The 27,369-nt window shown below is 50.9% G+C and overlaps 1 protein-coding gene across 1 annotated transcript in view; it reads right to left on the bottom strand.

Annotated features, from left to right (window-relative positions):
• Positions 1–27,369, bottom strand: part of ARRB1 (arrestin beta 1) — a 176,507-nt gene that overhangs the window by 31,472 nt on the left and 117,666 nt on the right. Inside the window, exons 3-5 of the mRNA XM_077832628.1 lie at positions 22,037–22,097; positions 11,550–11,594; positions 8,409–8,605 (exon numbers count right to left, since the gene is read on the bottom strand). Of these exons, the coding sequence (XP_077688754.1) occupies positions 8,409–8,605; positions 11,550–11,594; positions 22,037–22,097 (303 nt within the window). The remainder of the gene's footprint in view (positions 1–8,408; positions 8,606–11,549; positions 11,595–22,036; positions 22,098–27,369) is intronic.

The following is a 27,369-nucleotide window of genomic DNA, read 5'->3' as shown; positions in this document are numbered from 1 at the left end:
TTCCTCATGCTAACGGCCGGTGGCAGTGACCCCGGGAAGCATCACAGTGAACATTCTGCATGAGCTGGAAACCCTGGGGCCACAGCCTCAAATCCCCCAAGCCCAGCTCTCCCTCACCCCTAGGGGCTGCTAATGAAACAGCATCACGGCAACAGCAGTTAAACTGCATGGCCCATGTAACGAGCATGCTGGGCAATGCCAGCTGAAGGGCGACAGACGCCGGCACGGCAGGCCCCTCTCCGTTTGCGACGGCTGTCCCAGGGGAGGAGCGGATGCTTGCCCCAGCTGAGATGAGCGGACAAGGCACTGGGACCTACAGAAGCAGCTCCATGGCTCAGCCACTAGAGGGCACAATTATCCACAATTTAACCATAACAAGCCAGATCCCACCGGCTCCTGTAAGTAGACCCACAACCTCTGGCTGAGTTACTGGCATCCTCAAATCATGGGCTGCAGCCTTCGCGCTCCAGAGACTCCACCATTTCCACTAGTTTAACCCTGCAAGTGACCCGTGCCCCAGCTGCCGAGGAAGGCGAACACCCCTCAGCGTCTCTGCCCGTCTGACCTGGGGGGACATTCTTTTCCGACCCCAAATATAGGGCTCAGTTAGACCTTGAGCATGTGAGCAAGTCCCACGAGCCAGACCCCTGGGAGAGAACCTCGCCCACCGCTGAAATCCGGCCACCTCGGAGGGGGAACACAGCACACGCAGAACAGCTGCGTGAAGAATGCTGTAGCCAATGGAAAGCACAGATGGGAGAGGGGGAAATGTAGACAGGCAGAACAGAATTACCTGAGTAGACGTTATCCAGGGTGTTGGAGCCGAATCTCTTACCAAACATGCCATGTGGTATTTAATGATCAGGAATAGCAAGACCTCAGTGCCCGGGGCTCATCGGATAGGACTTCCGAAGCACAGCGCCCCCTAGTGCCACGCTGGGGCACTGGTCCTGCCGCGACTCAGAGGGAAGAGCACCCCCTACTGACTCACCAGCACCACCCTGCATGTTCCTCACAGGCCTGCCCTCCAAGTACTGATCTACCCCACGCCTGCTTAGGTGAGCGTAAATCAGGCCTGGGGCAACCAGAGACACCCCAACATAAAGGCCACTTTTGAAATTCTGTCTCTAAATGATCACGGTCACCCCGGATATCGGTGTGAGAGCCAGGAGCAGAACCCTGGAGTCCTGCCTGCCATGCCAGTCCAGCGCCCACAGGGCACAGAGCGAGCGGCTGCACCGACAGTCACAACAAGGGCCCTGCTGTCAGACCAGTGCACCGCGCTACAAACCATCCCTGCTCGAAGGTTTGCTGCTGAGAGGCAGCACTAGCTCCCTTCCCGAGAGCCTGCAGGTGCTAGTCGTCCCTTTCCACCTGATTTCAGTATCCAAGGGGAAGTCACCACAACGTCCTCCTTCAAATCTCACCTCCGCCGCGATTCCTACAAAACTCTCAGCCAGCAGCCATTCAGCTGGCGTGCTGTGCCTGATTATGACAATGAGCATAACTGTCTCTGTTCCCTGGCGCTCCCCCGTCTTTCTGTTGTCAGCTCTACTCTCTGGTCTTATTATTGTTTGTAGTCCGCATGCACCTAGGGGGCTAGTCAACGGGCCAGGACCCCGTTGTGCCAGGCACTGCACAAACACAGAACGTCTCTGCCCCAAAGAGCGTCCAATCAGTCTCATAGACTCATAGACTTTAAGGTCAGAAGGGACCATTATGATCATCCAGTCTGACCTTCTGCACAATGCAGGCCACAGAATCTCACCCAGCCACTCCTGCGATAAACCTCTCACCTATGTCTGAGCTACTGAAGTCCTCAAGTCATGGTTTAAAGACTTCAAGGTGCAGAGAATCCTCCCGCAAGTGACCCGGGCCCCACGCCGAAGAGGGAGGCGAAATCCCCCTAGGGCCTCTCCCAATCTGCCCTGGAGGAAAATTCCTTCCTAACCCCAAATATGGCAATCAGCTGAACCCTGAGCATGTGGGCAAGACTCACCATCCAGACACCCAGGAAAGAATTCTCTGTAGTAATTCAGATCCCACCCCATCTAACATCCCATCACAGGCCATTGGTCCTATTTACCACTAATAGTCAAAGATCAATTAATTGCCAAAATCATGTTATCCCATCATATCATCTCCTCTATAAACTTATCGAGTTTAATCTTGAAGCCAGATAGGTCTTTTGCCCTTACTGCTCCCCTTGGAAGGCTGTTCCAGAACTTCACTCCTCTGATGGTTAGAAACCTTCATCTAATTTCAAGTCTAAACTTCCTGATGGCCAGTTTATATCCATTTGTTCTTGTGTCCACATTGGTACTGAGCTAAACAATTCCTCTCCCTCCCTGGTATTTACCCCTCTGATATATTTATAGAGCGCAATCATGTCTCCCCTCAGCCTTCTGTTGGTTAGGCTAAACAAGCCAAGCTCCTTGAGTCTCCTTTCATAAGACAGGTTTTCCACTCCTCGGATCATCCTAGTAGCCCTTCTCTGTACCTGTTCCAGTTTGAATTCATCCTTCTTAAACATGGGAGACCAGAGCTGCACACAGTATGATGAGGGTTCCGGATGAGGTCTCACCAGTGCCTTGTATAACGGTACTAAAACCTCCTTATCTCTACTGGAAATACCTCGCCTGATGCATCCCAGGACCGCATTAGCTTTTGTCACGGCCATATCACATTGCCGGCTCATAGTCGTCCTGTGATCAACGAATACTCCAAGGTCCTTCTCCTCCTCTGTTACTTCCAACTGATGCGTCCCCAGCTTAGAACTAAAATTCTTGTTATTAATCCCTAAATGCATGACCTTACACTTCTCACTATTACATTTCATCCTATTGCTATTACTCCAGTTTACAAGGTCATCCCGATCTTCCTGTATGATATCCCGGTCCCCCTCTCTATTGGCAATACCTCCCAGCTTTGTATCATCCGCAGTCTTCGTGTGTGTGTGTTTGTGTGTGTGTGTACAGCACCCAGCACAGTGAGGGCTTGATTGGGCCTCCAGGTGCTAGCATAATATAAATAGTTATCTTGTGTCTCTCTTCACACGGACAGCCTTTAGTGGGTGCAGGGAACGGTCCTGAAGGGAGCTGCTGAGATGCCAGTAAGTGGGTGAGGGACAGAAAGGAGAAGGGTGGCTCCTGGTTGGTTGGAACTTATCCCCCTCTGCTCGGTTCCAGCTCATTTCTACCTCGTCGTTTTATGTCCCGTTGGCACGTCCTGTTGTGCCATATCGTTCCCTGCCACAGCTAAGTCCACTCCCCGCGTCTTTTCATGTCATGGTCTGTGTCGCGGTCTGGGCCACCTCTCGGTCCCCAGCCCGTCGCCTGTCTACATTCCCGCATGCCACCCCCTTCCGCAATGCATCACTTCTCCCAGGTTTCTCCGGGACGCGGATGCATCCGAGGAGTCTTCCTTTGGGGCTGCTGATTACAAGTCCCTCGGATAAGAATGAAGCTGAGCCATCCCTGATGAGATGCTGTGAAACGTGCTTCCCGCAGCTTCTCCCACAAGTCCGACGACAAACCCACTTCTCTAGATACAATTTAACGGGACTAGAAAATTAGAGTGACTAAGACTGAACTGAAACAAAATTACCAGTGGCAAAAGGTGAAACAACTGACCTCCCCAACCAGGTCGAGGCAGCCTTCTCTCTGTAGCATGCAGAGTCCTGAAATCACAGAGACTCCGCCTCACCCTAACCTCCTCCTGTGCTCAGTACTTACGTGGCTCCTATCACCCTTGTGTCTGAACACCTGACAATCATTAATGTTTTTATCCTCACTCACTTCCCTAGGAGGCAGGGCAGGGCCATTGTCCCCATTGTACAGATGGTAAACTGAGGCACAGAGAAGCTAAGGGACTGGCCCAAGTGCGTACAGTAAGTCTGTGGCAGAGCAGGGACTTGAATCTAAGTCTGGCACTCTAACCACTGGGCTGTCCTTCCTATCCTTGCTCACTAATTCCATAGCCAATTGGAGTAGGGACTGTCTTGTATAGATCCAGGGTAACATTTTCTAAGGGTCCTATGTGACTAAGGAGCACAAGTCCTGTTGACTTTCAATATAATTTAGGCTCCTAAATCACTTGGGCACTTTTGAAAGTGTTACCACAGTGCCCAGCACAATGGGGTCGTTATTCCTACTGGGGCTCTGGGCATTACTGTAACACAACTAACTCATCCTCATGACTATTAGTCAATTTCTAGTCAGTTTCACTTATTGGTTTTCAGGTACTAGAGTATGAGATGGGGAATTGTCAGGTTTAAATGGAGGGTGTGGGGTGGGAACCATTTTCACTGAAATGAAGAAACCATCAAAAACTTTCTGTTCAGATTAGGCTTTGCAACCCTCCCTACTTTTAAAAAGAAACAAACAACCCTCCCTCCCCTCAATTCAGGATCTAGTTTAAAGCGAGCAGCCCTTTAAATATCCCAAACCCAAGAGGTTATCAAATGTATAAACACATTTTTAATCTGTGGGATGCAGAGGAATTAAGGTTGTTTTACAAGGGCATGGGAGTGTTTACAAATCTGGTGATCCCGGGGAGCTTAGCGGCAGCTTCACTCATGGGAAATCTTGCTGCTTTGCTTTCCTGCTCTGCCGTGGTGGAGCCGAATGTGCTCGCCGGCTGCGCACAGCCTGCCATCTTAAACCACTACTTCACTGTCCTCCTCACCACGCTTTGCCGGCAGGCCTAGGATAGTCAGGCTGCTGATGGGCAGAGACCACAGCTCGTCCTGCCAACCAATACCCGGCCGCCCGGGGAGGCGAACCCACGGCCCCTCCCCTTGTGCCGGAGGCCCCTCCCATCCCCTTCCCTTCTGTCCCCCCTTCTACCTCCCCCTCCCGCACAGGAGCCCAACACACCCCCACCGCGGCACCCTGGCCCTAGCGCTGGATGGCCGGGGGTGAGGCCCCAGCAGCCCTGGCACACCACAGCCGCAGTGCCCACAGCCCCCGGGGGGGGCATGGCGGCCGCACCGCCAGCCCCGGGTGGCCCCCACCCTGTAGCTCAGGGTGTCTGGGCAGCAGCGTCGCCGCACCCCCAGCCCCAGGCCGCCCCCAGAGCCGGTGCTCACGCAGCCAGCCCCAGAGCACCGGGCAGGCAGCTCGGCCCCGCACCAGCTGCCCTGGGGGCCCCGAGTGGCTGCAGGAGGAACGGGGCCACAGTAGGCTGTTTGGGAAGGCACAGCCTCCCCTTGCCTACGATGCCCGCCGCCCATGGGGCTGGTCCATGGCTGGGTCTCGTCCATGACTGAGTCTCCTTGGCACTATGGTGATACAAATAATAATTCACCCTTAGAACAAGCCCTTTCCCTTTACGCAGTCTATATCACTGTGGTACCTAAGCACGGCTTTCTCTCCTATTCCACCGGCTATTACAGTCTGTAGCATTTAATGCAAGGGTGGGCAAACCACTTTAAGCCAGCCCGCGAGCTCCTGCTGGGGAGCGGGGTCTGGGGCTTGCCCCGCCCCGGAGCTCCAGCCGGGATGCAGGGTCGGGGGCCGTACCACGCGGCTCCCGGAAGCAGCGGCATGGCCCCGCTCAGGCTCCTACGCACTCCAATGGCCCCCTCTCGCTCTTCAAAAGAAGGGACATGCCACTGCTTCTGGGAGTCGCTTGAGGTAAGCACCACCTGGAGCCTGCACCCCTGAGCCTCTCCGCACACCCCAACCCCCTGCCCCAGCCCTGATCCACCTCCCGCCCTCCGAACCCCTCGATCCCCGCCCAGAACCCCCTCCGGCACTCCAAACCCCTCATCCCCAGCCCCACCCCAGAGCCCGCACCCCCCCGCAACCCCACCAACGCCCTGCCCCAGCCCAGATCCCCCTCCCGCCCTCCGAACCTCTCAGTCCCAGCCTGGAGCCCCCTCCGACATCCCAAACTCCTCATCCCCAGCCCCATCTCAGAGCCCACACCCCCAGCCAGAGCTCTTACCCCCACCACACCCCCTCAACCCCCTGCCCCAGCCCAGAGCTCCCTCCCATACCCTGAACTCCTCATTTCTGGCCCCACCCCAGAGCCTGCACCCCATCCCGCACCCCAACCCCAATTCTGTGAGCATTCATGGCCCGCCAGAAAATTTCTATTCCCCGATGTGGCCCTTGGGCCAAAAAGTTTGCCCACCCCTGATTTAGTGGCACCCCACAGCCTCCTCATCCCCTGGTTCAGCGAGCAGAAGAGGCTGCTGGTTACATTAAAGTTTCCCTGACTGCCCTCTCCTCTGTTGTGTTTGCAGGATTCTCAGACCAGTGCATGTTTTAGTGGCTCTAATGGGATGTCTGTGTGGTTACTGGAAGCTGTGAGATCTATTTGATTGTGGAATAGTTTCCCCATGGAAGAGGCAGAAACCTCACCAGTTGAGTAATTGTGAGCTATTCTGAACATAGCACTGGAGAATATGCAGTAGGAAACAACCTTGGGCTAGACTAGATGTATTGAGCCAATGTGAGGCAGGGTATTGTTAAGGTCCCATCAGTGACTGCAGAATTTAAAAATGCATGTTACAAACAGTTCCTAGCTCTAAGGGTTGCAAAGAAAGCTTTCCCTATGTGGCCCACTGCAGCGCTGCCTTCCTGAATCTGCAGAGAGCCTGCAACCGCAGCTCTGACGACTGGCATGAACTACAAATGGGGCATTTGATCTGATGCAAAATGAGCATAATATAAACCCTGTTAACCATCTCCCGGCTGCTGGTAAAGCAGAAACGTGCAGCTGTTCTGGGGTGGTGGGTGGAACATGGGATTGTGGGTGGGGCTTTAATAGAGCACGGAGGTTATTTATTTATTTATTTTTGCCCCTAGCCTGGTGCCTGGGACTTGCTCCAGTTGAAAGCTCTTCAATTTGGGCTATCATCTGTAATCCGGCCGATTAGCGCTGGGGCCGGTCAAAGGGTAGAGGGGCAAACAGAGTATATAAATCCAGAACCTGAGAAATCTAGGAGATTTGCGGCCTGGCATGCATTTAGGCCTCATTTTCTTGTCAAATCCGCGAGTGAGAATGCTTAAAGCACCGTTTACCTGTGAATGCCTTGTGGGTGGGGTATTAGCTGCAATGTGTAATTGCCCCGGGCGTGGCCCTGGGCTCTGTGTAACATTTATAACTGGGCAGTATTGCCGAAATGCTATTCTAGCGTGATTCTTTCTCAAAAGATGTAAGTCAGAAAAGGCTCTTCTGTGTGTGATTTCAGTCTGACTCAAACCAGGAATGCCCAGGGATCTCCAGGAAAAGGCTTATTGTTTTTATTACTGACAAAATCTGGGCCCCGTTGTGCTACGTGCTGTATATACGTGCAGTGAGAAATACGCCCTGCCCCAAAGAGCTGTCTAAATAGGCAAAGGATGGGAGGGGAAACCGAGGCATAGAGGGGCAATGTGACGTGCCCGTGGCCACCCAGCAGGTCAGCGGAGAGGCAGGAATAGAGACAGATCTTGTGATGCCCAGACCAGTACAGCCAAGCGCCTGCCCAGGCTTGGGGGAGGTAGTGGGTGCAACAGGAGCAGATGTTAGACCACTCCGTTATAATTGGACATTTTTTCTTTTCGTCGGTTACTCTTTAATCAGTATGGGAAGTCGCAGGGAAGGCCACTTTGCTTCTCTAATTTTAGACCACATTTTCCAGCCAGCCAGCAAGCTGCTCCTTTTTGCATTCCCGACCCCAGGGAGAGCTCGTTTCACTCAGAGCAATTGCAGCCCGGTGCAGAGCACCTGTCTGAAACCGCTGAGCTGAGAATAACGATGGACAGTCAGAGAGGGGCTCTCAGCCAAGCGCTCCACAAACTTAGACGAAAAACTCTGCGTTATCAAGGGATCACGTCACCCCATCATCTAAACGCAGGCACCCCAGGGGTGGAAAGCAACAGCTTTTAAACAGCACACAGCAACCCTGCCCAGCAGCCTGGGACACGGCGGGAAAACGAATCCTGAATCCTACTGGGAGAATTTAAAGTCCAAAATGTAAATATAGATTTGTAGAGGCCAAGGCCAGACAGGAGCACTGGGATCATCTAGCCTGACCTCCTGCAGAGACCTGTATGGGCTCAATACAGCCGTTGTTCTTAGACTGCATGAGCAGCTCTTAATGGACCAGTTCAGGGCCAATTGTTGCTGGATCGGGCCCTTTGATGGGAGGAGTTTGCACCTTCCCTGTATATGTGCAGCTCCTAGCACATTGTGGGTGAAACTTGTGGTCCCTTTTTTCCCCCCAGCACAGGTGGCAAAGCACCACCTACTGTGTTGCCAGGATCACTTCCTGCAGTGATCCGGAGTTTCCGTGGAGACATCTCATCCACGTTCCAATCTGGTCCAGCCCTGCCTTGGTTTGGGACGAAGGCGCCGCCCAAGGGGCAGGAGAGACAAAGGGGGACAAAGGACAATGAAATGGGAGGAACTCCTACCTCGAAAGTGAAGGGGTAGGCATGCTCGCCGAGCTTCTTAATCAGTCGCTCCTGGAGTCGCGTCAGGGGTTTCTTCTCCTCAGGGACCGGGGGGAAGGCCTGGATGTTGGCCACAAACAGGTCCTTCCGAAAGGTCAGTCCCAGCACGTCCAGATCCTCCCGCCCATAGCGGAAGGCGCAAGTCAGCGTGACAAAGACTGCGGGGACAGAAGGTATCAAACGGGAGAGATCAGCACCAATCCTCTCACCACCGTCAGCATCAGGCGACCGACAGACAAAGTGCTCTGCCCAAGTTCCCACAGGCAACGTGTGGCAAAACTGGCATCTGATCCTAGATCTCCTGCCTCCTACTCCACTGGCCTAGCCACAAGAGCAGGCCCATAAATGATGAAGGAGGGTCTCCTGATTCCCACTGGTGTAACAGAGGAGGGTCAGGGCCACGGGCAGCCGCTAACACGGCAGGTTTTCGTGGGTTTGATGAAAGATTCACGTGCAGATGCACTTTCATGTGTGTGCAGGGGGGGAGAGGAACAGACGGAGCTGGCAGTCGAGACACGGGGGTGGGAACCTGGATTTAATGACACGAGTCGAGGGGCATTTGCTTCCGTCAATGTCTCACAGTACCACAGTCACACACAGAAAACGAAACGATCAAACCAAAGCCCCAGGAGAAAGAACTCGGACTAGGGGCATGCGACCCAGATCGGGGCGGCTGGCTCCATGCGGACTCCAGTCTCACTCGCCCTGCCGCCTGCAGCAAGGTCAGAAGGCCTAAATAACAGCCTCTCCTGCCACCTCTGGAGTGCGGGTGACGGTGGGGGCAGGAGGGTTCTGAATGATTTCAACCCCTCCTCCAAATTGTTTTAGAGCTGAGCCTAGATCAGTCTCTTCCCCGCTCCAACACGTCGCTAGCAAAGCTGGGCCAACATCTCCTTGTTCATTAGCTTGGACATTAGATCCCCATCCTTCTGCTGCTCTTGTCTCTCGTAGATTGCAGAGGAGGGACTGTCTCTATCTGTGTGCTCGGTTTCTCTGTTCCAGCACAATTAGTGTTTCCATTACAGTCATGCCTAGAGAGCTGAACTGGGATGGAGGGCGCTGCGTCAGCCTGGCCTCTTGCCCACAAAAGCCCCGAGCACAGCTTCCATACAATACGAAAAGGACCCCGCACAATCCGGGAAAACAAAGGGAGAAAGTACAAACCACAGGGGCTAGTCACTGTGCTCGGGGACGGGCGTGCTGCATAAAAACCTGAACAGAACAGACTAGTGCTAGGCGTCGCACGCACGTAGTAAGAGACAGTCCCCAATGCAGAGCGCTCGCAAGCTAAGAGGGGGTTAAAAGGAAATACCCTGCCTTGCCCTGTAGCACCCCCTGCTGGCTGAATGTGGTGCTGCAGACGCTCACTGCCTCATTTTCCTCCTCCAAAAGTCTTTCTGTCTCTCCTGTGGGGTTCATATGGCTCAGCTCTCCAAGTTCAGTTCCCTTTTGGGTAGCAAAAGTCCAAACAAACAAGAAGTTCTTTTGATCCACTTGGGTTCTTCAGCCCTCGCTTTGGGCTGAGCTCCCAGCCCATTCTGGGCTACCTTTGCATTTCTGTGCTCTGGGACAGAGTGCTGACTCCCGGGGCTACCTCCCTTGAGTCACCCCCTGCCCCCCGCAAGACCCTGTTTCAGGGTCTTCCACAGGCACCCAACTTGCTGCCTGAGGTTCCTCCTCTACTCCGAGTTTTCTTAGCTCTTTTAAAGAAATCACCCCACCTGGGAGAAGAGTGGGTGCTAATCTGGTACACGTAGGGCTGAGCCCAACTACCCTTAAAGGGCCAGCCAACCTGTGATACCCTGTCGCAGCCTGGCAGGTCCTTGCAGGCAAACCTGGCCTATGACTGAGCAGCTACCCATCAGCCTTGCCCCCAGCCTAGGGCAGTTCATAATGGAGTTAGAGTGACTGACCCCAGCCGCAGAGGACTACTCAGACACAGGTGAAAGGAGAAGACCCAGGAGAGATGTGGTGGAGAGCTCCCTCTCTCTGGGACAGGCCTGGGGCAGGCAGACCAAGGCAGGCTGCAAGGACAGTATGAATCCTGCAGCAGACCCTGGAAAGATAGCAAGATCCAGGCGGAGACAGCAGACAAGGCAGGACGCTCCTACATAAAGAAACCCCAGGGAGCAGGGTAGGCTGCTGTGGGAGGGAGCTTTGAGACGGGACTGGGAAGTGGACACAGAACTACTTCCATAGCCTCAGGGAGTGGAAGGATAATTTGGTTTTCATTTGGACCTTTTAGTTACCCTGAACGTTGTGACTTGGCCAGAGCGCTGAGTCCCAGAAGACCCAGTGAGAGGCAGGCAGCCTGTAGGAGGCGCTAGGCCCAAGGACACCAGTGACATTACACACACACAGACACAAGGGGGTGCTCCAAGGGTAAGTGTGCCCTGTCGCACACCCCCGTTTCACAGACAGGAAAATGTGAGGTTGCACAGGGGCACAGGGGAAGTCCCTGGCAGACTTGGGACTCAAATCCAGCTCTCCCCTGAGTTCTAGTCAAGTGCCTTAACAACCAAAGCAGCCTCCTTCTTTCTCTATGACCCAGGGCGCAGTTTTCCAGCTGAATGAAATGCTTTGTACTCACCAGTCTTCACAATCAAGACCCCTTAAGAGAACAGAATTTTAGTCTTGAGGTTTCCTGCCATCGCCACGTGGGGCCTTTCGGAGATGTGGTTAGTTGGAGGCAATCCCCCCCTCCCGCCTATTCTGCTAGGCTGAGATTCTCTGTGTGACTTCTTCCAGTAGAGGTGCTGAACACGGCTGCTAATCCCGAATGAGCCCTGCGCACCGGGTGGTCTCCGTGCTGTCAGGAGGTCCCTGGCCCACTTTGGCGCAGCAGATAACTGATCTACATGCACCCCCAGCGATATGTAGGAGCCATGGCTGTGCTTTTCTGTTGCCGTATAAAGCCAGCATGTTTTCAGTGGGGCTCCTGTTCCTTGCTGGTCAGTGTAACCTACGGGCTTGGAGAAGGGGACTGGAAAAGCGCATTAGGATGCCCTGGCAGAACAGGGGAGAGGCTGCTTTCCCCCATGTGGGTTTTGAAGCCCCAGTTAAACACGGCAGTCAGCTGGAACCAAATGGCAAAGCATTTACCTTTCCTTTCTTTTAAGTACTCCGGATCAACCAACACAACGCCATCTGAAAGAGAAGACAGGCAGAATTAGGAGGGAAACTCAGAGCATGAACTGGTCTCCCTTGCATTGGGGCCGGCGGGGAGAATCTCAGGTGTGTCCCGTAAACACAATTCCCTGGTGTCCCACAACATCCCGTCCTACAGATTATGAAAGTCCAGGTCTGCCTGTTCCCCACCAGCCTCACACACCATCTCCATCCATCTCAGTCATGCCCCCTCTCTCCTGCATGGGGCCCCGTCTCTGATCCAGCTCTCATTCCCCTTTGGTCCAGCTCTCTCCACTACACCAGAACCAGCTCTAGAGATCCAAAAGGACTTTACAAGCATTAGGCCTCAGAACCTGTGAGGACGGGCAGTATTATCCTCACTTTGCAGACTGGGAAACTGAAGCACAGGGAGTTTTAAGGCCCAGATCTTCAGTGGTATTTAGGTGCCTAACTCCCATTGATTTCTTTAGAAGTTAGGAGCCTAAATACTTTTGAGGATCTGGGCTTCAGTGACTTGCCAGAGGTCTCACAAGTCAGAGCTGCGATTAGAACCAAGGAGCCTTTGACACCCAGCCATGTACTCACTGGTGAGTGCATCGAGAGGCGTTTCTCTGCAGTAGCTCGTCTGGGAGACTACGGCTCACCTCTTTCTTGGCTGTGAATTCAAGCACGTTTCTTTGGGGCATGGGCTGTCTGCCACATACCAAACGGAGGATGACTGCCCTCCAGAGGCAGCTCCCATCGTGAGTGTCCCAGGGGTTCTGCCAATTCTGCCTGACCCGCCATTATGCGAGGCTCCTTGATCCAACCGGCTGGACAGCCTGTGACAGAGGCACTGAGATTTACATGTCCAATCCACTTTATAGCAAATACTCAAGGAAAACTTCCCTCTACATGACCATCATGAGCTCTAGGGTGTTTACCCTCTCCTTGCTCTCACTAACTTTACTGACGGTTAAACACACACCAGGCCAAGCCTTGGGGCTCTGACGCAGGCCAAAGCTACCACGGAAACCCAAGAGAGCTTGCACCAACCATCATCTTGGTCATCATCAAGGATTGAACTTGGGACCTCCCGAGCAAGAACCATGAGAGGCTAATGCTTGAGCCAAAGGACTGTAAGCCCTTAGGAGGGACCCGTAGCAGAGTTATACTCTCTGTGGACCCAGCCGCAAGGGGGACATGTAATCCACACTGAACAGTGGGGTGCATAAGGACTAAGCAGGAAAGCCCAGATCCTCAAAGGTATTTAGGTGCCCATCTCCCATTGATATTTCAGTGACAGCGAGGTGCCTAAATATCTTGAGGATGGGGACCAAAGTGAATAAAGGGGTGGCCTCCGGAGTAGAGAAAAGGTTCCTCTCTGCCAATGGGAATTAGGAAGCCGGGTGACAAAACACACTTCATAAACGTGACCCTCCCACTCGCGCAACACTGGGAGCAGCGAGCGCAGGTGGAATGCGCTGGGCCCAAAGAGAAATCACTCGTTGTGAGGATCAAGTCCCATTGCCGAACGAACCAACTGAGCCCGTTCACCGGACAGCTGCTCTCCTCCCAGCAGCAGAGATGAGCCAATCGCACTCCCAGCTCCGCAGAATGCAGGGTTAGCGGGGAACGGTTTGGCCATAGCAGAACGAGAGTCCATCCAGGCCTGGTATCCCTTCTGCAGGCCTGCTCTAAAGGGAGGAAACACTCCTGCTGGCCGTAGCGGGCTTTGAATCAGGCCCTGGGACAACAGTCCTCGATATGCACCTGCTAGACAACACCACACGGGTGCAGCGGGAAGGCTTTCTCCCTGACCCCAGCAGCTGATCCGTTGTGCCCTCCTCATTATAACACCATCAAATCATCGTCCGTCAATCCCAAGGCCAGACAGACCAGTAGATCCTCTCATCTGACCTCCTGTGCAACACAGGCCAGAGAATTTCACCCAGTTACCTCTGGCTTGAGCCCAGTCACTTGGGCCAGACTAAAGCATCTCCCAGAAAGGCAGCCAGTGTGACTCTGAAGGTGTCAAGAGACGGAAAATCCACCCCTTCCCTTGGGAATTTGTTCCAGGGCTTAATCACTGTTAAACGGCCACACCTTCTCTGCTAGCCTAGGGAGCCCTAGAGAACTCTGGACCCAGGCAGGTTGTTTGGCTCCTATGATTGTCTCATTAGTACTCTGTGGCAGCAGGTTCCACGGGTTAACATGCTGCACCCAAACGCTGCCTAGTCTCCTCTGTAAATCTGATGCACCTTTCTTATTTCACTCCTAACAAAGCACTGCTGGGGATAAAGGCAGGGGCAGGACACTAAAGGAGGGCAGCATAGCAGGAGCATGGGAAGAAACGAGGTGTGAGATGTAGGCAGGACCGATCTGTGCTATGCCAGGACAGTGAGGACAAGCAGGCTGGATTGGGAGGAGGGCTTAGGGACCCAGCCCAGAGAGACCCCCCCAACCCAGTTCTGGGGCAGATTCACAGCATGAAGGCATCTGCTTGCTGGTTGTGGTTTAGGGAAGGTGGCGTGTCCTCAGAACCACCCCAGCTGGAGGGTTTGGCCCAGTCTCTCTCTGCGCTCGTCACTCCTCCCTCGACACCTCTCCTGAGCCACACGTCTAGCCAAGCTCATCTCCTCTACGCCTCTTCCCGCGAGAGCTGGAATCGCAGAACCCACCAGGGTCACTTGTCACCATCCCTTGGTGTGCCTTATCTCCACAGAGGGGCCAAGCCTATGAGCCGAATTTGAGTCACGGCCCTGCACTGGGACTCAGGAGAATGGGGCTCCATTCCCAGTTCTACCACAAACTCCCTGGGCGAGACCCTGAGCAGGCCCCTCAATTCTTCAGCTATAAAACGGGGACCAGGATCCGTCTTTTCTCCCACCCTCTGTCCATTTTGTCTGCTTAGCTGGTGAGCTCCGTGGGGACAGGGACTGTCTCCCACTCGGTATCTCTACGGCGTTGTCACCGAGTGTGGGGGAGTCCAGGCCCTGCACCCCTCTTCCTGGGATTCACTGAGACTCTCAGCCAGCCAGTAAAACAGAAGGTTTATTGGACGACAGGAACACAGTCCAAAACAGAGCTTGTGGGTACACCCAGGACTCCTCAGTCAAGTCCTTCTGGGGGAGCAGGGAGCTTAGACCCCAGCCCTGGGGTTCCCTGTGTTCCTCCACCCAGCCCCAAACTGAAACTAAACCCACCCAGCAGGTTCCCTGCTGCAGCCTCCGTCCACATTCCTGGCAGAGGTGTCACCTCCCCCTCCCCCTCCTGGCTCAGGTGACAGGCTCTCAGGTCTCCCATCCCCAGGGCACATTCCCAGGTCAACACTCCCCCCTCCCTGCTGCGTCACATCGTCACTGGCACCCAGCTCAAAGGGGCCCTGATCTCAGCTGGAGCTAGGGCTGGTCAAGACACTCCATTGTACCTTTCTGGCTGGGAAATTGGGCTTGCCACCAACCAGTCCCTTTCACAGGGAGCTCCTGCTTTCTTTCTAGAGGTTTGATTTTTCATCAAACCACCAACAACCGGAGTGTTTTCAGGTTTTAGAGGAAAAGTCAAATTTTGCTGCTAAACAGTTTGATGAAAACTATTCCTGCTCCCCTCCTCCCCCCCATTTTCATCAGAAATCTCAGCCATAGGGCTTGCGGCTTTGAGCAACTTCACACAGGTGTACTAAGCACTTTACCCAGCAGGACTGCAAACTCCTTGGGGCAGGATCATAGCCTGGCATGTCTGTAAAGTCCTATGCGTGTTTATGGTGCTGATGGAGGACGTGACGATGGACACAGCAGGGAAAGGCTGAGGCCCACCACCAGGAGATGCCGTGGAGTACCTCCGGGCTATCAATCTGGCGCTACCCACTCTAGGAAAGTATTGCAACGCACATGAATAAAAGCAAACAAACATGTCAGCCAGCGAAGGCCCTGTGCTCCAAGCTGTGACTAATAAGGGGCAGCCATGTGCTGAAATTAATTAGTTTGTTGTGGGGAAGGGCAGGGGAAAGCTACATGAAAACAAAGCAGAAGAATCCATATCAGCAAAAGTTAAATTGGATTAAGTTAAGTTAGATTCGATGTGCGGATGAGTCAGGTTGCGAATTCCCAGGGAGGAGAAATTAGCAATTTGAAAAGGTTTTTTTTCCCTTAGCTAAAGTAATCAAAGGCAGGACTGTAATTAAATATGGAAAAAGCCACGATGTGCAAGAGGAGAGAAAATGGAGAAGCAATGTTCTCTGCTACTCTGTGTAATTAATCCGGGGAAGCTGAGTGCATAATAAAAATAATAACGAGAATTAGAAATTGACTCTGGTACACGTTCCCAGGCATTGGTGACAGGGCAGGAAGCATCTCAAGACAAACAGTGTAACTTGACTCTGAAAGATACTGTGTAAAGAGCTATGTATGTATCCTGAAAATACATGGTTAAAGTCTGTATCAAAGTATTAGTCACTAGCACGGGAGAAAAACCAGGTTTTCCTCCAGAAATGTCTCTCTCTTGGTCGGGATTTAAAATAGGCACAGTAAGCTTTGTATTTTTAATGGATGCCTGTTTGGATATAAAGTCAAATGTTAACAAAGAGATGTGAAGTCCACGGGGAAGGAGCACAAAGAAAAAGAAACAAGCCACGGGAGGTTTCCTGTGTCTGAGTGAAGACAATGAATTTGGGGGGTATTTCTAGAAGGCAAAGAGGACACCCCTTGATCCAGCACCTGGGAAGTAAAGGCTGTGACTTTATTGACATAAATTGTGACGTATAGATCATTGTTGCAAACACTGTTATATATTTGCAGCAAATATTGTACAAAGGCTGCCATGTAAGGTGTCTATGGAAAGGTTATGATTTTCTGATTATGATTATGCTATCTGTATGGGTGTATCATTTTTGTAGTTGACGTTATAAATATTGGCTATGTACTTGTATCAATGTGTTTTGATTCTAAGTAGCCTCAGTGAAGCGTTTGGTCAGCTTCTTGAGAAGGGACTATTCTCAGTAAGTTCCCAATCAAGAAACACTTAGCTAACAGTGAACTCTGGGAGATGCCAACCCACATCTGAGCTTTCCTGGGAACGTTCAAACTAACATGTAAACAATGGCGTCGGCCTGTAAAGAACTGAGTCATGCATGGACATGTGACTTGCCCATGTGACTCCAAACTCCATCTTGCTGTGATCTTGCACAGGAGAACCAAGGGGTTTCCACCCACAAGAGAAAGCCTATAAAAGGCTCCTCCATCTGGTCTTCAATCCTGCTTCTGACCTCTGCAGGAACCTTGCTGCAAACTGAAGCTCTGAACAAAGGACTGAAGGCCCCATGCCAGCTGTGGATGGACTCCAGAGACTTGATTTGAACCTGCAGTTTATTCTGTCACTGCTACAAGCCTGAACCAAGAACTTTGCCATTACTGCTCGTAATTGATTCAATTTAACCAGTTCTAGCTCTCATCTCTATTTCTTTCTTTTTATGAATAAACCTTTAGATTTTAGATTCTAAAAGATTGGCAACAGCGTGATTTGTGGGTAAGATCTGATTTGTATATTGACCTGGGTCTGGGGCTTGGTCCTTTGGGATCAGGAGAACTTTTTTCTTTTACTGGGGTATTGGTTTTCATAACCATTCGTCCCCATAATGAGTGGCCCTGGTGGTGATACTGGGAAACTGGAGTGTCTAAGGGAATTGCTTGTGTGACTTGTGGTTAGCCAGTGGGGTAAAACCAAAGTCCTCTCTGTCTGGCTGGTTTGGTTTGCCTTGGTGTGCAAAGGAACCCCAGCCTTGGGCTGTAACTGCCCTGCTCTCAGCAATTTGTCCTGAATTGGTACTCTCAGAAGTGTCCTGCCGGAGGCAGCATCATTACAAAGGCACCGTGCATTTGCATTCATGAAAGCAGGGTCTCCATCAACCTTGGCTGAAAACGCTGAAGAGGACTCTGGAGGAGCAAACGTCTTTCAATAGGAGGGTAACCTGGTTAGTTAAGTTTAGTCTCTAGAAAGCATGTTTTTGTTTGAGTTGTAACCATTGGCTTCCAACATCCTTATACACTAGCTCCTGAATCTCTGGTCTTTGACAATAAACATATTCTTGTTTTCACTATGCATCTAGCTCAGGGCTGTGGTGTGGAGCAAAGTGCCGGTTCCAGGTTGAATCTTACAAGCTGGTGCGTCCTGTTCCTTTGGGAACAGCCGGCCTGGTAATTCTGTGAGTGTCCAGTGAGAAGGGGCTGGGCACTGCAGGGAACGCTCCGAGGCCGCGGGCGTTGGCGTGTGCCATTCACTGCCCGGTGCAGAGAGGGCGAGGCCTGCGGGGGCCTGGCTGCCAGAGGCTGGTGGTTTCAGGGAGCTGACTCATGGCCTTCACGCTAAGGGCAGGTGATGATATTCAGCCACAATCTTTCCTTTCTGAAGCTCAGATGCAGCAACTTAAGCATGTGCCTGAGTTTAAGCATGTGCTTTAAGTCCCATTTATTTCAAGCAGGTGTCTAAGTGCTTTGCTGAACCTGGGCCTTAATTTCACCCGGCTCCTCTCAGTTCTACCTCCAGGTACCGCTCTCAGTCATTCTCCTCTCTTCCTGCTGTTCACAGGCTTCAAGTATTTGTAGACTTCTGCTTCCCCACCTTAGCGGTCACTTTGCCAAACTGCACATTGTCATCTCTTTTAATCTGTCCTCCCATGGCCTGGTAGCCACCTCCTGAGCACCCCCTTGTGGCGTAGGGTGGCGCTGCAGCAGCCTGCCTCAGTTTCCCCATCACTAGAGTGCTCCATCTCTCAGGGATTCATGTGGCTCATCCCACCAGCTGGGCAGCTCCAAGTCCAGTCCCCTTTTGGGGTAACCGAAGTCCAACAAACAATAAGGTCTTTTGCCCACTTGGGCTCCTCTTCTGCTTGTCTTCCAGGCTCCCTTAAGTCTTTCAGGATCCCTTAAGTCTTTCCACTCAGGTGTTTTACAGGCTGTTATCTGACCCTATTAGTCCTGCCCTCTTAAGCTGGGAGACCACTAATTATGGGACAGGTAGGGCTGGCCCCATCTCCCCTTCAAGGGGCCAGTCACCCTATGGCACCTCCTTATAAATGGAGCCCTCCTTTCTCCTAATCCTTTCTGTTGCTCTTCTCGGCATGCCCACCCATTTGGCAATATATTTCTGCCAACGTGGTACCTGGGTCCAAGCACGATATTCCAGGCCCTGTTGCACCTCAGCCACATAGCAAGAGACCACTGCTCCCGGCTCTCTGACTGCTCAGCCCTCAGTCAGGCCAATTCCAAACTGTTGCCTATTATTTCCTTGATGGCAATACTCCCTTGGTGATCATTGTAGTTCGGTCTCCCTGGACCGCCCCATCCTGTACCACTATGGATTTTGTGATGCAAAATTCTTATGACAGGGGAATTACGAAATTCCACAGTCCAGAGGATGTGGTGAAAGCCAAGACACTAACGGGTCAAAAAAAAACTAGATAAGTTCATGGAGGATATGTCCATCAATGGCTATTAGCCAGGATGGGCAGGGATGGTGTCCCTAGCCTCTGTTTGCCAGAAGCTGGGAATGAGCGACAGGAGATGGATCACTTGATGATTCCCTGTTCTGTTCATTCCCTCTGAGGCACCTGGCATTGGCCACTGCCAGAAGACAGGACACTGGGCTAGATGGACCTTTGGTCTGAGCCAGTCTGGTTGTTCTTCTGTTTTTAATTGCCCTCAGACAGTAACAGTTTTTGGTTATTGCTGAGCTGTGCCGGATTTGCAACCCCGAGCTAGCCACTCCTCCCTTACTGGCACTTCTACAGTGACAGTCTCTCCATGGCTGCCTCCCATTCTCAGACAGCCTGACCCGATGCCCAGCAAAAGGAGTGGAAAGGCTCCCAGGGACTTCAGTGGGGTTTGGATCAGGCCCAGGCAGAGACAAGTGAGAGACAGCCACAGCATGGGGAACATTTGCATCCGATGAAGTGAGCTGTAGCTCACGAAAGCTCATGCTCAAATAAATTGGTTAGTCTCTAAGGTGCCACAAGTCCTCCTTTTCTTTTTGCGAATACAGACTAACATGGCTGCTACTCTGAAAAGAGACTATGTGGTTTAGGTCCCATTTTCAAAAGACGTAGGTGCCTAAGTCACTTCTGACAATGTTACCCAGGGACAGGAGTAGGAAGGCTGGTCTTGTAGCACCGGCTCAGGGGATGTGGGTTCAATTCCGGGCTGTGACAAACTCCCTGTGTGACCTGGGGCAAATCCCTGGATCTCTCTGCACTCAGTCTCCAAGCTGGGAAATGGAGAGGATAACAGGGCTGGTGTCTGGTTAAATTTTAAGCTCTTTGGGGCATGGGCTGTCTTATTACGTGTGTGTCTAGTGCTTAGCACAATATGTCTCCAATCTCCAACCTGGGGATTACAGTGGATGAGAAGCTGGATATGAGTCAGCAGTGCGCCCTTGTTGCCAAGAAGGCCAACGGCATATTGGGCTCTATTAGTAGGAGCATTGCCAGCAGATCGAGGCAAGTGATTATTCCCCTCTATTCGGCACTGGTGAGGCATACCTGGAGTATCGCATCGAGTTTTGGTCCCCCCATTACAAAAGGGATGTGAACAAATTGGAGAGAGCCCAGCAGAGGGCAACGAAAATGATTAGGGAGCTGGTGCACATGACTTATGAGGAGAGGCTGAGGGAACTGGGGTTAGTCTGCAAAAGAGAAGAGTGAGGGGGGATTTGATAGCAGCCTTCAGCTACCTGAAGGGGGGTTCCAAAGAGGATGGAGCTCGGCAGATGACAGAACAAGGAGCAATGGTCTCAAGTTGCAGTGGGGGAGGTCTAGGTTGGATATTAGGAAACACTATTTCACTAGGAGGCTAGTGAAGCACTGGAATGGGTTACCTAGGGAGGTGATGGAATCTCCATCCTGAGAGGTTTTTAAGGTCAGGCTTGACAAAGCCCTGGCTGAGATGATTTAGTTGGGGGATTGGTCCTGCTTTGAGCAGGGGGTTGGACTAGATGACCTCCTGTGGTCTCTTCCAACTCTAATCTTCTATGATTCTATGATTCAGCCGGGGCTTCTGGGTGGAACTTCAATACAAATAATAAATAATGTGGAGTAAAATCCTGGGAAATGATCTTCCAGCGTCACCTGGGAACTCTGCTGGGAACGGAGCTGGACTAGTTCCCCCTCCACAAATCAGAATCCCATTGTGTCAAACCCTTCCAGGAGCCCACTTCAGCCCAGGGGGCTGTGTGCTGTGTTGTAATCCCGACAGTGCTTCACAGGCACGTGAGCTGCACACGTGACAAGCCCCCAGGGGGATCCTGATATGAAAGAGTCACCGCACCCAAAACGCGGCAAGTTCGTTGTTGTTTTCCAAAGGGGGATACTAGGCTGCAGCGGCTGGACAGCCGGAACTCCTCTTATTCCATCAGAAACCGCTTTCGGAATGTCACGTCTGAAACAAAAAATAACCACCACCCCCCACGCCCCAGAGCTCGTGCAGCTGATATCCTGGGACGTGCATGGCCTAGACACACAGAAAGCAGCTCATTTGCAACTGGAGGGGAGTTAAAGGGGAAGCGTTCTCCAAATCTGGGTGTCTCTGCTTGCCGAGTTTGGGTCAGAAGCACAGTCTGGCACCGACCGATGGCCCGATCCTGCAGACACCACAGTCATGGGGAGTTTTGCCACCGCCTTTGATAAGTGAGAGCACGACTGGTCACTGAGGGCTTGTGTGCAGCGGGCGTCTCCCTGCCTGAGCGGCCACAACAACACAGCCCCAGCAATGGAAAGCCAGGCTGCTGATGCACTGAAGCGGTGTCAAGGCGGCCGTCTAGGCCATGAGCTGCAAGTCCCTCTTTATGCTGGCACTGCATGTCCACACTAGGGGTCTGCATCATTATGGCTAGAACTAGTCCATAAACCTCTGCCCTGTCTCCTTCCAAACCCCTCTGAAGAGCCTCTTGTGAAGCCTCTAGCCAGCTTGGATTGTTCCTATCTACTGTATTGTTTTATCTGGATCTTATTGTTTATTGCAATCCAAGTGTTTAATAATAGTACTTAATCAACTTGCATCGGGCCTTTGCATAATAATGTGAGCTCTCTGAGGCACGAACTGTCTTCCACCATCCTGCCCAGTGGGGCCATTATCCTGAGCCCCTGGGTGCTACCATAACAATAATGCTCGATCTCAGGAGTGTAGAATCCAATCAGTTAGCAGTTAGAGGAGAGAACATTCTCTCCTCACGCTTAAAATTGGCATTGGAACAAATCCCATTAGCAACGGAGGGAACATGGTCCTGTGGAAAACCTCTAAATCTGATGCCTAATTGGAATGTACAGCAAACCTGTTATGAAAGAACAAAGTTCTGGACGTGCTGTACTTGGAGTTAATACAAAGCAAAAGTACCTTCTACCAGCACACAGGGTTTTCTAGTCACATCATGTCTGCCCTGTGAATTCAATCAAGTCCCTGTTACATTGCACTAAACCAAACCGAAGGCTGACTTACCAACAGGATCCACAACATCTATGTGGTCGACAAAGTCCCTCTTCCCAAGGTAGACGGTGAGCTGGCAGGAGAAGAGACAAACACAAAGGGAATGAGAGGCAGGACAAAGCATTGCTATCATTTCACCTTTCCTCAACACCGCTTGTGTCCAAGAGAGGCCAGAATACAAAGGCAGTGGCTCCCAGCCCGACTACATGGGGTGCAAGACCTCTTATTTTCAGTGTGGTTTCAGTTCACTTCCAGTTAAAACCTCTAGGACTGTTTGCTTTTTACTGGTGAATTTAGACTACTCTTAAAGTGTTAAAAATGCTCACCTTTGGATTAGGGGAAGCAGTGCTATAATTCCACCAAAGCAGAATATCTAAAGTCTCCAGGATGGTGGCGCTCCAAGACTGTAACCACCAGGTTGGTGACATGGGCCGTGGTCTCTGGGTTTTAGGGTGGTGGGATGGGGCCTTCTCTGGGGGATGAGACACGTTCTCTGGGATGGCACAAGAGGATATGATCTCTTCCCATGGTTTCTGGGGCAGTGGGGAAGGAACATGGTCTGTGGGGCGGTGGGTTGGGATGTGATTTCTGGGATAGCTGTCTCCAGGTCATGGGACAGGACATGTTCTGTGCGGTGGTGAGATGCGATCTCTGGAGTGGCTGTCAGCGGGCAGAGGGGTGGGACATAATATCCAGTTTTAGGAGCAGCATTAACAATTCTTTAATAGATTTTAGCCTCTTTGGCCACTAGTGATCATTCACCGCCCCGTTTGTCACAGACGCTTTAGAATCACCAGCAAGGAGCATTGCTAATGAAGCCACTGTGCTCCTCTAGCTCTGGAGGTGGACACAGCAAGACCCACACGATGGCTTGGGTCACAGAACCCCCCTTGAGAGCTGCCATCCGATGTGCTGAGGCTACTTCTGAGCCTGTTTTCCCTACCAGCTTGGGACTTCAGTGCCCTGCCTGGTTGTGCCAGACACACGAGCCTGCTACAAACCCAGACCCAGGTCTGAACCACGTCCCCTAAAAGCTGCAGGCTTAACTGAAAACAGCTTAAGAAGTGCTCCTGTCTCCAGCACTCAGATACGCAACTCCCAATGGGGTCCAAACCCCAAATACATCTGTTTTACCCTGTGTAAAGCTTATACAGGGTAAACTCATAAATTGTTTGCCCTCTATAACTCTGATAGAGAGGTATGCACAGCTGTTTGCCCCCCCAGGTATTCATACATACTCTGGGTTAATTAATAAGTAAAAACTGGTTTTATTAAATACAAAAAGTAGGATTTAAGTGGTTCCAAGTAATAACAGACAGAACAAAGTGAATTACCAAGCAAAATAAAATAAAACATGCAAGTCTAAGCCTAATACAGTAAGAAAACTAAATACAGATAAATCTCACCCTCAGAGATGTTTCAATAAGCTTTTTTCACAGTCTGGACTCCTTCCTACTCTGGGCCCGATCCTTTCCCCTGGTACAGTCCTTGTTCCAGCTCAGGTGGTAGCTAGGGGCTTTCTCATGATTGTAACCTCCTTTGTTCTGTTCCACCCCCTTGTATAACTTTTGCACAAGGTGGGAATCCTTTGTCCCTCTCTGGGTTCCCATCCCTCCCTCTAAATGGAAAAGCACCAGGTTAAAGATGGATTCCAGTTCAGGTGATATGATCACTGTCACTGTAAGACTTTACTACCCACTTGCCAGCCCACAGGTATACAGGAAGACTTACAAGTAAACAGAGCCATCAACAGTCAATTGTCCTAGTTAATGGGAGCCATCAAAATTCCAAACCACCATTAATGGCCCACACTTTGCATAATTACAATAGGACCTCAGAGTTATATTTCTTATTTCTAGTTTCAGATACAAGAATGATACGTACATACAAATAGGATGACCACACTCAGTAGATTATAAGCTTTGTAATGATACCTTACAAGAGACCTTTTGCAAGAATCATATTCCAGTTACATTATATTCACACTCATTAGCATATTTTCATAAAATCATATAGAGTGCAACGTCACCGCATAATTTACTTTATATCTCTACACCCCTCTGCAGCTAGTCCAGGACCCCACAAGGGGGGAGGCAATTCTTGATTTAGTCCTGAGTGGAGCAAAGAATCTGGTCCAAGAGTTGAATTTAGCTGAGCCACTTGGTAATAGCAACCATAATGTAATTAAATGTAACATTCTTTTAGGGGGGAAATGCCTAACAAACCCACGATAGTAGCATTTAACGTCAAAAATAGGAACCCTGCACAATGAAAAGGAAGCTAATTAAATGGAAATTAGAATTAAAAGGAACAGTCATAAGGGTGAAACACCTGCAAACCGCATGAAGACAATTTAAAAACACCACAATAGAGGTGCAAATTAAAGGTATATTCCAAATTAAAAAGAAAACAATCAAACAAACGAAAACCAGCAGAGGACCAAAAATGCCACCATGGCTAACCAGTACAGTAAAAGAGGCAGTTAAAGGCAAAAATGCAGCCTCTAAATGTGTGAAGTCAAATCCTACTGAGGAAAATAGAAAGGAGAATAAACTTTAGCAAGTAAAAGTCTAATATGGCAGGCCAAGAAAGAACCTGAGGAGCAACTAGCAAAGGACACAAAATCTGACAGCAAAAAATGTTTTTTAAGTACATCAGAAGCAGGAAGGTGGCCAAACAGACAGTGGGGCCACTGGACGATCGAGATGATAAAGGAGCACTCAAGGAAGATAAGGCCATTGTGGAGAAGCTAAATGAATTCTTTCCATTGGTCTTCACTGCAGAGGATGTGAGGGGGATTCCCATAGCTGAGCCATTCCTTTTAGGTGACAAATCTGAGGAACTGTCCCAGATTGAGGTGTCACTAGAGGTGGTTTGGGAACAAATTGATAAATTAAACAGTAATAAATCACAAGGACCAGATGGTATTCACCCAAGAGTCCTGAAAGAACTCAGATATGAAATTGTGGAACTACTAACTGTGGTATGTAATTGATCACTTAAATCTGCCTCTGTACCAGATGCCTGGAGGATAGCTAATGTGACACTGATTTTAAAAAAAGGCTCCAGAGGAGATCCCGGCAATTACAGGCTGGTAAGTCTAACTTCAGTTGTGGGCAAATTGGTTGAAACTATCGTAAAGAACAAAATTATAAGACATAGATAAACGTGATTTGGTGGGGGAGAGTCAACAGGACTTTTGTAAAGGGAAATCATGCCTCACCAATCTGTTAGTGGTGTTCTCGTCCATCCTCCCCGTGGAAGGAAAAGGCCTGGGTAGGGACCGTCGAATCGTGGAAGTCAACGAATGGCTACGCAGGTGGTGTCGGAGAGAAGGCTTTGGATTCTTTGACCATAGTGAAGACGGCTTTAAACTAGGTTCACCGGGGGAAGGAGACCAAAGCCCTGAGGTAAGTGGGAAAGCGGGATACCGGGAGGAAGCACAGGCAGAAATGTCTGTGAGGGGAGGGCTCCTGCCTCATACTGGGAATGAGGGGCGATCAACAGGTTATCTCAAGTGCTTATATACGAATGCACAAAGCCTTGGAAACAAGCAGGGAGAACTGGAGGTCCTGGTGATGTCAAGGAACTATGATGTGATTGGAATCACAGAGACTTGGTGGGATAACTCACATGACTGGAGTACTGTCATGGATGGTTATAAACTGTTCAGGAAGGACAGGCAGGGCAGAAAAGGTGGGGGAGTAGCACTGTATGTAAGGGAGCAGTATGACTGCTCAGAGCTCCGGTATGAAACTGCAGAAAAACCTGAGTGTCTCTGGATTAAGTTTAGAAGTGTGAGCAACAAGAGTGATGTAGTGGTGGGAGTCTGCTATAGACCACCGGACCAGGGGGATGAGGTAGATGAGGCTTTCTTCCGGCGGCTCGCGGAAGCTACTAGATCGCATGCCCTGGTTCTCATGGGCGACTTTAATTTTCCTGATATCTGCTGGGAGAGCAATACTGCGGTGCACAGATAATCCAGGAAGTTTTTGAAAAGCGTAGGGGACAATTTCCTGGTGCAAGTGCTAGAGGAGCCAACAGGGGGGGAGCTTTTCTTGACCTGCTGCTCACAAACCGGGTAGAATTAGTGGGGGAAGCAAAAGTGGATGGGAATCTGGGAGGCAGTGACCATGAGTTGGTTGAGTTCAGGATCCTGACACAGGGAAGAAAGGTAAGCAGCAGGATACAGACCCTGGACTTCAGGAAAGCAGACTTCGACTCCCTCAGGGAACGGATGGCCAGGATCCCCTGGGGGACTAACATGAAGGGGAAAGGAGTCCAGGAGAGCTGGCTGTATTTCAAGGAATCCCTGTTGAGGTTACAGGGACAAACCATCCCAATGAGTCGAAAGAATAGTAAATATGGCAGGCGACCAGCTTGGCTTAATGGTGAAATCCTAGCAGATCTTAAACATAAAAAAGAAGCTTACAAGAAGTGGAAGGTTGGACATATGACCAGGGAAGAGTATAAAAATATTGCTCGGGCATGTAGGAATGAAATCAGGAGGGCCAAATCGCACCTGGAGCTGCAGCTAGCGAGAGATGTCAAGAGTAACAAGAAGGGTTTTTTCAGGTATGTTGGCAACAAGAAGAAAGCCAAGGAAAGTGTGGGCCCCTTACTGAATGAGGGAGGCAACCTAGTGACAGAGGATGTGGAAAAAGCTAATGTACTCAATGCTTTTTTTGCCTCTGTTTTCACTAACAAGGTCAGCTCCCAGACTGCTGCGCTGGGCATCACAAAATGGGGAAGAGATGGCCAGCCCTCTGTGGAGATAGAGGTGGTTAGGGACTATTTAGAAAAGCTGGACGTGCACAAGTCCATGGGGCCGGACGAGTTGCATCCGAGAGTGCTAAAGGAACTGGTGGCTGTGATTGCAGAGCCATTGGCCATTATCTTTGAAAACTCGTGGCGAACGGGGGAAGTCCCGGATGACTGGAAAAAGGCTAATGTAGTGCCAATCTTTAAAAAAGGGAAGAAGGAGGATCCTGGGAACTACAGGCCAGTCAGCCTCACCTCAGTCCCTGGAAAAATCATGGAGCAGGTCCTCAAAGAATCAATCCTGATGCACTTGCATGAGAGGAAAGTGATCAGGAACAGCCAGCATGGATTCACCAAGGGAAGGTCATGCCTGACTAATCTAATCGCCTTTTATGATGAGATTACTGGTTCTGTGGATGAAGGGAAAGCAGTGGATGTATTGTTTCTTGACTTTAGCAAAGCTTTTGACACGGTCTCCCACAGTATTCTTGTCAGCAAGTTAAGGAAGTATGGGCTGGATGAATGCACTATAAGGTGGGTAGAAAGCTGGCTAGATTGTCGGGCTCAACGGGTAGTGATCAATG

The sequence above is a fragment of the Eretmochelys imbricata genome, chromosome 1 (assembly GCF_965152235.1).
Source record: "Eretmochelys imbricata isolate rEreImb1 chromosome 1, rEreImb1.hap1, whole genome shotgun sequence".
Classification (NCBI taxonomy): Eukaryota; Metazoa; Chordata; order Testudines; family Cheloniidae; genus Eretmochelys; species Eretmochelys imbricata.
Note: the sequence above shows the minus strand (reverse complement) of the source record. Positions and strands in the feature narration are given on the sequence as shown.